Genomic DNA, 12128 nt, shown 5'->3' on the forward strand with positions numbered 1-12128 from the left:
CACTTTACACTAAAATCATGTTTACCAACGACAAATACAAATAAAAGGTACGCAGAGATTGTTTGATGACAAAGGAGATTGAGATTATAAATGACAAACTCAATAACATATTTTGGATGTAAAAGTCCGATAACTCACCCAGAATCGGAATAGACCAAATTAAAAAAAACAAATATAGAAAATGTATGAAAAATAAGCCTTTAAATGCAACTTAAAATATACATTTTTAAAAATTAAAAATGTGATTTCTTTAATAAAACATTTGATCACTAAATATATAATAGATCTCATGAGCGACCAACGCTTTTATTATAGAAAGCGTTTTAGATGGAGGGGTTTTAAGTGCTTAAAGCCTATTATTATAAAGTTATCTTTTTAGATATTTGTTTTCTAGTATTGATTATTCGTTCTAAATATAATCAACACAATATACGACTTAAACCATTTGCTTTAATACCCCATCAATAGCTCGAAATGTTTAAAAGACAGACATCTGCCACTTCTTAACGCCAATTCAATTTTAATGACTAATTAGCGGAAAGTTAGATAGTGGAAAGTATGACGCATTATTTTTGGATGGTTTCATCATTGCTTTACTAACCTTATATTATTAGACGTGTGAACTCGTTTACTAAAACTAAAATGTAAACTTAATGTAAACAATGCCTGCGCTTGGATCAGATTTATCGGGACATGGGTTTAACTACACTACCGCATGAAAACCTTGAGTGTACGTTCATCACAAACCGTAATAGTGAGGTATATAACACACTTCGGTGACCGCCCATGTGTCAGGTACGTAGAGCCACCCGATTACACTACCACAGGGGCGCTGCATACGGCTCCGGGCTCCTTAAAACTAACGTAGTCGCCATTGTGCTCACTGGATAACCCAAGACGACTAATAGCACGCTGCCGTGGCGCCGGCGAACCCGCATGATTAAATTTAGTGAATGACAATAACACCCCATCTTATCGGCGGTTGCGCCTGTTGCAGTTATACCGATAAATTTAGAAGTACCCCTTACCCGATATGCAGGACGCCCGATTAACAGATTACCATTGCCGCTCTGGAACTCTGGCGCCAAACCGTGTATTGACGAAAATCGCAACCTCCCGGCGCCGCCTATAACAATTTTTTTCACAGAAATCTTCTCGGAAGTATTATCATCTGCTCACCAAAGTTTCATAGTACTCGGATGAACGGTGTCTAACTGCATCCAACTTTTATTTTTTACTAGCGTGCCCGTTCCCGTGCGTTGTCGCGGGGCTAGAATAAAGTCTGACGAAATATTTTAAGAAGGTTTCATCAATACGTTACCAATCCTATATTTTTAGAGGTATGATCTTGTTTTCTGAAATTGAGTTATTTAGCGGGTCCTAGTTTTATCTCCATTGCCGCCTAGCTCGCCATGGGACGTGCTGTATGAAAGCCTTGAATGCACGTTAATCACTCACCGTAATATCACCCTTAGTCACTCAGCCATTAAGTGTCGGGACGTGAGCACCCGATTACAATACCGCAGGAGAGACGCGTACTGCCTCTGGCTCGGTTTAATCATCAAATGTCTTGTGCCGTCGTGTCAGGTTGCTCCTTAAATCAGTTAGAAAATTAAAATTGAGTTACAAAATGTACCACATCCCCCACACACAACAAACTAAGACACATACATTGTGAATAAATTAAAAGCTTATAAAAGTTAATATTTATATATAAACAATTAACTACAAGGTTTGACATAAACGGATTAAACTAGAGAAGTGTTTCCAAGCTGGAAGTATTTGTTTCTATCATGCTGACCATATTAAGGTACTCCTCTCAGTGGCGTCGCTAGGTTGGGTGTCATCCGGTGCGGCATCGCACGGTGTCACCCTCTCCTTTTTTGTCTCTGTAAATTTTGCGGTTGGTGTCAACCCCCCACCATCCCTCCCAACCCCCCCCCCCCCAGTTAAAAGCTTTAAAGGTTTTTTTATTTAATACTAACGATGTTTATCCATCGTCAGGTGTTAATACAGCTGGATGTAGCATCGTTTTCTCTATAGTTTGCATGTTTACGTCATGGTGTCACCACCACCCTCCTTTCTCTCTTGAAGGAATCGTCATTATGTACATTAAATAATGTGTAGCTAAATCATTCATTGAACTGGTAAAAAACATATGTATTCTATATATCTAGCAATTTTTTGGTCTTGGTGTCACCCCCTTAATGGTGTCACCCGGTGTGGTCCGCACCCCCACCCCCGCCTCACGAGGCCTCTGACTCCTCTAACTACAGAGCTTTATCAGGTATGTGTCATTGAGTTTACTTAAGAGCTGCACTTAGAGATACATGGTGTTTGACTGTGAGGTACGAATCTATGTTTTAATTTACCATTAAGGCGAGGCGATTACAATTAACCTTTTTTTTAACTACCTCGTGTGTATTCAAACAGTGGCATTATATTTTTTAAATGCTGTGGTTTTTCGTTACGGTTATTGGAGTGGCTTTGTGCTAAGGTAGGTGTTCAAGTATGCAATAAAATATTACGATCAGAGGTTCTTCCGGGCATTATCCAACCCCCACCGCGAAGAAAGTCTAACCCCCGCCCGTCTCCCCCCCCCCCCCCCCCCCTGAACGAAATGAAATTTATAAAAAAAATATATACTTTAAACAGTGTCCGCGCCTCCAAAAAAGACTACCGCCTCCCCGAAAATTTCAAGTCCCCCCCCCCCCCCACCCGGAGAAAAAAGTCTGGAAGAAACACTGATTACGATTATGCTTGTAAAATAACGATTAGATGTGGTACAAATAGAATGTGCATTTGTAATTTAAAAAATAAAGAATAAAGAAAAAGCAGCTATAACCAGGAAGTCTGATGGGCAATGAAGATAAGATAAAAATAGAATGGAGAAATCCTATCATGTGACCCACACTTTCTGAATGTTTGTACCAGGTAAGAAGGTTGTTTTGTTTTTTTCAGTGTGTTTTGTCAACATGTTTTTCAGTGTGTGGGTACCTGTGTTCATATAATTGAGGATTATTTATTAGAAGACAACTATACTTTGTTTGTAGTTAATCGCACTATGTAGTGCTTCAGCCTAGATTATTTTAGACTGAAGTGCTTCGTTGATTATTAAAGTGCTCTTGTTGACTTGAAGAGACAAGAATATTATCTGATAACATATTTTCTTGAAAAAATAACTGGCTTGATTTTAATATTCGTATACGGTTATTTTATTAAATAATTATTTTTGTATTTTTATATGAAATGAGCGTTACATTTTAATACGTAAAGACAGATAGAGGGAAGTAGAAACTAAGTTATAAATTTAGCTATTACTTGTTGGGAAAACCTGTAATGCATCACATGACATGGAAAATATAGCATGGCTATATATAACCACAAATCATTCTAATAATTGTAAACATTGAAAATCTGAACAAATATTCAAATAAATACTATCAATGACAAAAGCAAATAACTATTTTTTTATTCTTCTAATCATAATTTAGTCAATTACTATTTAGGTAATTAACTTTATCCCGATACAAATGTTATGTTACGGGTCAGTTGTAGGTTAGATAGAAATAGGCTAGAATAGTCTAGAACTTAGGGTAGAGTTAGTGTGTGCGTTGAGTTTACCCTAGTGTGTAGTTAATGTGTGATTATTTATCGTTATCGCAAGGTCGACGCGGGTATAAAGGCTGGAGTGAATGATTGTTAAGGGATTAGTTGGTAACGGTTAGACACGAGGGTATTTTGTGTGAAAGATAAGAGGACAAACAAAATAATGGCTGAACTTTGCCTACAAACATGTTTGTTGGAAGAGAGGTCGGTCGTAAAAGTTTATATATTTCAAAGATCGGAGATGGTTTATTAGCAATATAACTGCCCCAACCCTCCCCCTACGCTCCCCCATCAAACAATAGCCTACAGAAACTACGTAGTTGTAACGTCAGTTGTTATAATTAACTTTACATACAGAAGTTGTGTAAACCGATCAGGTACACAGTGCCGGAAACCCACCCACCCACCTGCAGTACAGCTGTAAGTAGCATAGCCACGTGATTCGGTTGAATGGATTTGAAACGAACTTGTACCCTGTTTTTTCATGTGTGTTCTGGTGTTCAGTGGCTTAAAGGTAAACAGTGTAGGTCAGATCAACCTAACGCACGCTTGTTACAAGAACTTGACTTGACTTATGTCTTTGTGGCCCTAGGGATCGTCTCCTGTTCAGTGGCTTAAAGGTAAACAGTGTAGGTCAGATCAACCTAACGCAAGCTTTTAAAAAGTTTTTGACTTGGCATTCCTTTGTGGCCCCTATAGAGTCAAGGGCTACAGCCACACCTCTCCACCGGACTGGGTTTTGGGCGGTTTTCTTTATTAGCGCCCACGTAACCCCGGCAGCCCTTGCCTCATCTTCTACTGTACTCCTCCAGGATTTCCCTGGCCGCCCTACTTTCCTCTTCCTCTTGGGATTTATTAAAAGATTCAAAAGAACAGAAATCTTTTAAAAGTCGGCATTTAAAAAAAATAATTGCCCCATCCCCACAACCACCTTTATGCTCACACCCAACCTCCGTCTAACCCTAACCTTCATCCTGTCAAAACTCCTACACCTGGTCCTATGTAGAGGATAATTTTTAAAATGTATAATGATACCTCCCTCAGATTGTCTTGCTTTCAAATTTGGTGTTGGTGCATAGTAAGAACCAGTGGCGTAGCGAGGTCGGGTGTCACCCGGTGCGGCACTTACTGGTGTCACCCCCAGAGGCGTAGCGACACTTCCCAACTTTCGATTTGCACCCCCCCCCCCTCCACCCTTGTCGGGATTTGTCAAATTTGCTCTTAAAACACTATTTAACACTCGAATTAATCACTTAATTCAGTGGAATTATCATTTTTCTCTATATATTTTGCTATTTTTTGACTTGTTGTCACCCCCCTAAATGGTGTCACCCGGTGCGGTCCGCACCTCCCGCCAACCCCACCCCCCTCGCTACGCCACTGGTTAAAACAATCAACAAATCATGTCCGATTACAGCATTAAAAATATAGCGTGAGTGATCTCCCTTAAACTTTTATAACATATTTACACTAAGAGGGAGATCAATACAAATGCACTCGGGCCGAGTTTTTATAAAATTATACTATAATCTCTTACACAGATTTTTACAGAGAGTAGTGTAGTCGTGCACAAAAATGTAATGAGATTATGTAAGTTTTCGCTTTCTTACACCTCCCCACTTTAGGGTATATGGAAAATAAATGTAATCAATGTAATTGCCTTTTTTCATTATATTCATTTCCCGATGTTAACTGACTTTTTCTTTCTTTTTAAAGCCGAGATAGGATTCACAGCCATGACGATTAAATGTTTTCACATCTTTCTACGGATGATTATAATTGTTTCAGGTAGATTTTTTTTATTTTTTAACAATATTAAATTTAACTTGTGATAATAAATATCATTTATATGATTACAATTACAATTATTGTACTTTTATGGGTTTTTAAGTTGCTGAGTGTTTTTAAGTAACCATCATATACATTACAAACTGCTAGGATTAGTTAGTGGTAAGCACAAATCTACCTTAATGATACACCTACACAATATACGCTCAAGTTTAAGATAGAGACATATTTAAAGTTTTTTTTTTTACTTGATCAACAAAAGTTTGAAAACGTGCAACACTAAGTAAGTAATCTATTACGTCATGATCAGTTATTACAGATATGCTGCTTGAAAAAAAAATAGTTTGCTTTTAAACAGGAATAAAATCAGGAATAGAAATCTAAATAATATATTAAATGTACACTTATATTTAAATATATACGTTTTAATATATTTATTTATTTATATTTATTTACTTATTTATTTACTTATATTTATATACAAATGTGTGTGTGTTTGTATTCTATATGTATGTGTATGTGTGGATGAGTGTGCCTGTGTTTGTGAGTGTACTTATTGTGTGTGTGTGTGTTCATTTGATGTATCTGAATAGTATTGACTAATCTTTTCATATTTCTGAAGGTGTTAAGTCCTGTGACGTAGCAGAAGAAGGAGCCCCATTTCAACTGACATACACCACGTCATCCCTCCCCACTGACAGTACGATGCTGTCATGGCTGAAAGATGACGTCATGTACGCCGACTGTCCCGTGGACACCGGCGACTGCAGCATTGTGGATTACAGCTGGTTCAGTGCCAACGTTGACAAACATAACAGCAGTATCGATTTCAACGTTAACATTCACAGTGTGTCTCGACTGGTGTCGCATAATGCTAAGGGAAGTTGGCTGTTAAAGACACACAGTTCAAGTCCTGTTGCTCAAGTATTGTATATGTGTTCTTTACAAGTTTATGGTAGGTAAACTCCGCATTTCTCTCGGTCGTCTAATTTGAACAAAAACTACGTAATAAAATCTGATAAAAAACATGGTGTACACAGTTGGGTAACACGGCGAGCGTGTGTTCGCTGACAGTATTATATGACATCATGCAACAGAATGACAACACAGTGATAAATACAAACTTATTAATCTGCTTTATCTTGTTAATTTAACAGCGTATTAAAGTATTTAACGACTATATCCCAGAAAGAGGGGACACATTAAAATGGCTACAGTTTTTTTTTCGATAGTCTTGTTGTTCTATTCTATATGAACAAAAATACAACGTAATACAATATTATAAAAGATATGCAGTGTTTCTTCCAGACTTTTTTCTCCGAGGGGGCACTTGAAATTTTCGGGGGGGGGGGGGGGGGGGTAGACTTTCTTCGGGGGGGGGGGGGGGGCTGGCGGACACTGTTAAAAGTATATATTTTCTATATAATTTTCATTTCGTTCGGGGGAGGGGGGCGGTAGGCTTTTTTTGGCGAGGGGGCACTTGAAATTTTCGGGGGGGGGGGGGGGTAGACTTTCTTCGGGGGGGGGGGGGGGCTGGCGGACACTGTTAAAAGTATATATTTTCTATATAATTTTCATTTCGTTCGGGGGAGGGGGGCGGTAGGCTTTTTTTGGCGGGGAGGGGCTTAGCCCCCCCCCCCCCCCGAAGATATGCCTGGAAGAAACTCTGAAGATCTGGTGTACACGGTTGGGTAGCAAGGTGTATTTGCTGACAGTATCGTATGACATCATGCAACAGACTGCCAACAAACTTATAAATACAACTTGTTAATCTGCTTTATCCAGTTAATTTGGCAGCGTATTAAAGTATTTAACGAGCATATCACAGAAAAAATGGACACCAAAATATCCACAGTTTTAAATTTTTTTTACGGTAGTCTTGTTTAATAGGAACTACACAGTGTCATACTGCATCTAGACTAACCCGAGCTAAACAAAACAAATAGTACCATGAATTTTTTTTATAATTTTATATGATAGAATATATCCTTAGGACAAAAGTATTATATTACTGACTAAAATAAACTAAAATTTATAATTCTTTACGAAAAATGGTAAAAAGATAGCTTTTTTAAAATTAAATATTGTAAAACACAAACATTTTTAAATGTTTACATAGGATGCTGAGAAAATAGCTTTTTTAAATTAAATACTGTATTACACAATTTTTTTTAGTTTTACGTCCGTATGTTACATCAAATGATCACCGGTTTTATTGTTCATGCTAACAGCTAAACCGGAACAGGTACTTTGTCGTACCACCTGGTCGACAGATGAGGCTACAATCAAGTGTTGGACAAACAAAATTTATCCTGAGGCCATGGTACGGTAACATTGAAAGAAAATGTGTGTGTATATATACATATATACATTATATATATATATATATATATATACATATATATATATATACATACATGTGTGTATGTATGTGTGTATGTGTGTGTGGTTGTGTGTGTGCATATATGTGTGTGTGCGAATGTGTGTGTGTAATTGTTTTAGTTTAGGTATTTGTAATTTTGTTTTAAAAACAGCATATGTCTGCGTTATATTAATTGAAATATTACCTCAAAACTATTTACTTACAGTCTATAGAAAGCACTGTAGCACTTATTATCGTTAAATATTGTTTTCATCTGTCATACAACCCCAGATGATGGTGAGAAGACATGGAGAACAACCCAACATCATCTCCTGCGATAACACTAGAACTTTGGACGACCCGGTTTACTTTAAAGCTGAATGTACAGCAAAAATACCAACCAACGACCTCAACTTTAAACGAAATGACATGGATGTTTACATTTATCCAAATACGATTGGATCTCACAGCGATATAGGAGTTGATGTTAGCATTTCAATAGATATAGGTACTTGCAAGTTTATTTGATTAAAAATAATGTAGAAGTTATACTGATCTAAACTTTTTAAAGTGTTTACGTAATATTATACGTTTAGTATTATGGATCTACTATGATTTTATAAAATTCGAATAGTTTATTTCTTAACTTTTTCAATTTATATAAACAAAAATCATGAAAATGTCATCAAATATGTCAAAAACATGATAGACCCATTATTCAATTAGTTCATCAGCCGTATTTTGTATTATAGATTTATCTGCTGTAGTAGTCAAAACGTGCATAGACCGAGGTTCATATATTAGCTGTAGTTGTGAGAGGCTCGATAGCGACCAAGGCAAGGCTGATGTTACATGGTTAGTCAACGATACGATTGTAGTCAACATAGGACCGCAAACTTATAGATTTAATAAACACAATGGGATACACAACTCAGGTAAATGATTTCAAAAATTCCTATTAATCGCAGTCTGATATAAATGCAAATTATAATGTAGATTTTTATGTCTTACATAAAGATCTATCACAATTATATTAAAGGTAGCAGTATAATTATTTAAAGAAACTTTTTTAACATATTAATATATTTAAATTAAACTTTAAATTAACATTTCAAATACAGCTTTTAAATCAATAAAAAAATAACCACCAAATGTAACTTTTCAATTACTTATTGTTTTATATTATAGAACATGTAACACTACGAAATGTTATTTTTTTTCAAATGAAGGTTACATCAAATGCCAAATTGAACTACACAGAAGCAGTACGTACATGAGTAAATTTTTAAAATACAGTCTTTAATGTGTTTTTTTTTTATCCTAACTATGGCATAATTAAAAGAAAAAATGTTTTTATGTATGTTCCATATATATATATATATATATATATATATATATATATATATATATATATATATATATATATATATATATATATATATATATATATATATATATACGTTTTAAGATTATATTTATATATTTCAGTCAGCCCGATTATAATTGCTTTAGCAGCTGTAACGTCAATATCAACTACAGCTGCCATTATTTTATTGATACTATGTTGCCTAAAAGGTATGTTACATCTTTACCTACATTATTCGGTAGTAATATAGCTGCTATTAGACTTTTATCGAATGTAATGTAGTTCTACATAATTGATATTTAGACATATTCTTGACTTTTAGATTATCTTATCAGATAAGAAACCCAAATATTACGGATATTGATATTTTTAGTTGTATATTTTGTCAAAAAATTGCTATAATATGCAGTCTGTTTGGTTTTTTTTTAAAAACTAACATCTGCTTGTGTTTTAGGCAAACGACGAGGTCATTCGTGCCCATGTTTAAGGTAAGTTATATTTAGATTAAACGTTTTATACCAATTTAGTTACAGTAATTTATTTTAAAATAATTGTTAAAGTAATGCTTAAGTTTTACTATTTAATAAACGGACACTGGGAAGTTGTTTTAACATTTCATGTAAAATTTCATATTGCATTTATAAAAAAATATTTTATCAACATATAAATAAATACAAAACGAATTAATTATTTGTAAACTATATAAATACTAAAATCTCTGATACTACATGCGTTATTCTTTGCAGAAAGCACCCTACACGAAGTGAAGGTAATTTATGCGTTAAACATGTTTAAAAAATATTTTGAGTGTATTTAGTGATAGAAACATGAGGGGTCTCCATACCTTGGGGTATTTAACACTGCATGGATTATTTCTAGTAGAAATGTTTGAATTCTTATGTTTGTTACACACATGTGTGTAAAAGAGAGAGAGTAAGAGAGAGAGAGAGAGAGAGAATGTGTATGTATGTATGTGTGTATGTCTGTATGTGTGTACGTCTGTGTAAGGTGTGAATATGTGTGTTATGAAATTATTTTTAAAATGTAATAATGAATATTTAGTTTCCAAAACTTTTTTTTCAATTCCAATTTCTGTCTACAAAATCAGTCCTTTGCTTTCCTTCATGTTTGTGTATAGAATATCATTTTATAACTTTAAAATCAAATATTTAGAAAAACATGAGATGAAGGAAATGACAGTTCTTATTAATGAACGGTAAGTAACTTCGACAGAAGTAGTAATTGATTTAACTTTGTATATTAACTTTTAGCATATGTTATACTTGAACATTTCGATTCCATTTTACAAGTGAGAATGCAACAAAGTTTGTTAGGAACGGATAAACGTTGAATGATTAAATAACAATAACAATAAAAATTACTTTTTATTTCCTTCCAAAGTTTTTTTTTTTATTTCTTCAGAAATCGAGAAAATCATGGTAAGTTGTGTTTCCATTATTAAAGCTCTCAGATACTTTGTTGATAACAAACAAAGTCACCAACAATTTACTGGTCTCAACATGTGAAGGTCGTGTAGATTAATAGCGTTGTTAAAATGGTCGTTTACAAACTACGTACAACAGTACTGGTTAAATGAAATGGCACTCAATTAAAACGTGTTTCTAAAAATAATGAAAATATTATCTAAATCAGTTCAGTTCACTGTAATATCATAATGCATTATTAAAAGTAATGTTTTGTTTGTTATTTTGTATTTTCAAAATGAAATCAGTTTTTCTTATCTTATTCACATTTTAGGCAAATTGGAATTTCAGGGGCCTGTGGCTCCTTCAAAGGCGGAGGAGTAAGTATTTTTTTCTAAAACTGTAGCTTCTTAATGAAAATTCTTAGTGAAATATTAATTAATTTCCTGTTGTTTTTTTTAACTGTAACGTCATTGTTTTAATCTTATACACTGGATAGGTGAATACATAATCATTTTATTTTCTGATTGGTTGTTTTTTAAAATAACGGCTAGTTATCTATTTTTTTAAATAAATCAAAGCAGTATATGCAATGTTTTTTTATTATTGTTGCTAACAATTTAAAACAGCTACTAAACACATTTTGCCAAAGTAAAATATAGACTTTAATATGTATCAAATTATTGTCAAGAATGTAAAATAGCTCTTTTTCGCAATCGAAAATACAGTTTTAAACACCAATCACGTATTATATAAATCTGCTCATCTGGAGGAGTACATTTAATATTTAAGAGAATAAATTGACACATTATATAACTTTATCATTTTCAAAACAAAATATTAATGTGTAATATTTTTTATTAATGTATCATAAAATTGTCTAGATTAATTTTTAATGGAAAAAAACTGCACTTGTTGAGCAACTATTTTAATGTACATGTTTTTGTACTTCAGTGTCAACGAGTTTAAGATGATTCCAGTAATTCTTCTAATGGGGACAAAAAACAGCCACAAACACATTATATCCAACAAATTACTACAAAGGAAGGATAACGACGAAAGAAAAACCCACAACAACGATATTCAACTTGACTTTTCTCATTTAGGCTCTAGAGATATTAAACTTGTTGATGTACCGAGCTTCAACCCTGAAGACACGACTAAATATCAGGAGAATCTCAAATCATCTTTATGTTTAAGCCCAGAAGGCTACAGTATATTTATCATAGTATCGACTGTAGAGGATGTGAACGATACATTGCTCATGATTTACATGTTAGCTGATAAGTTTGGTAAGGAAGTTATCAACTACATTCTTGTTTTCGTTATGACGACTCAGGATCCCGGATCTGATTATAAAACGAATGTTCAACCACTAAAAGAATTATTGGACACAAGATGTCTGCCGTATAGCTTTGAAGCTAGTCCAAATATTGACAAAACCGTCTTTGGTTTGATTGATGATTGGAGTTATAATTATGTCAATTATCAATTCAAAATCGCATATGAACAAAACAAAGCTGATGGAAATATTTTATTTGAAAAAATATGTAAATTAACATGTCTGTTGCTCCAACGT

At 34.3% G+C, this 12128-nt stretch overlaps 1 protein-coding gene across 1 annotated transcript; it reads left to right on the forward strand.

The window, feature by feature from the left end:
- The first annotated feature begins 2886 nt into the window (after positions 1-2886).
- Positions 2887-10933, forward strand: LOC131939409 (uncharacterized). The gene is made up of 12 exons (XM_059297694.1): positions 2887-2934; positions 5326-5397; positions 6020-6352; positions 7629-7720; positions 8051-8267; positions 8989-9024; positions 9248-9334; positions 9580-9613; positions 9872-9894; positions 10299-10341; positions 10548-10564; positions 10884-10933. The coding sequence occupies exons 1-12, from the start codon at positions 2922-2924 to the stop codon at positions 10931-10933; spliced, it is 1017 nt and encodes a 338-aa protein (XP_059153677.1). The 5' UTR covers positions 2887-2921.
- Positions 10934-12128: the final 1195 nt, after the last annotated feature.

The sequence above is a fragment of the Physella acuta genome, unplaced genomic scaffold (genome assembly GCF_028476545.2).
Source record: "Physella acuta isolate Inbredline_101_S28 unplaced genomic scaffold, ASM2847654v3 ptg000276l, whole genome shotgun sequence".
NCBI classification, from domain to species: domain Eukaryota; kingdom Metazoa; phylum Mollusca; class Gastropoda; family Physidae; genus Physella; species Physella acuta.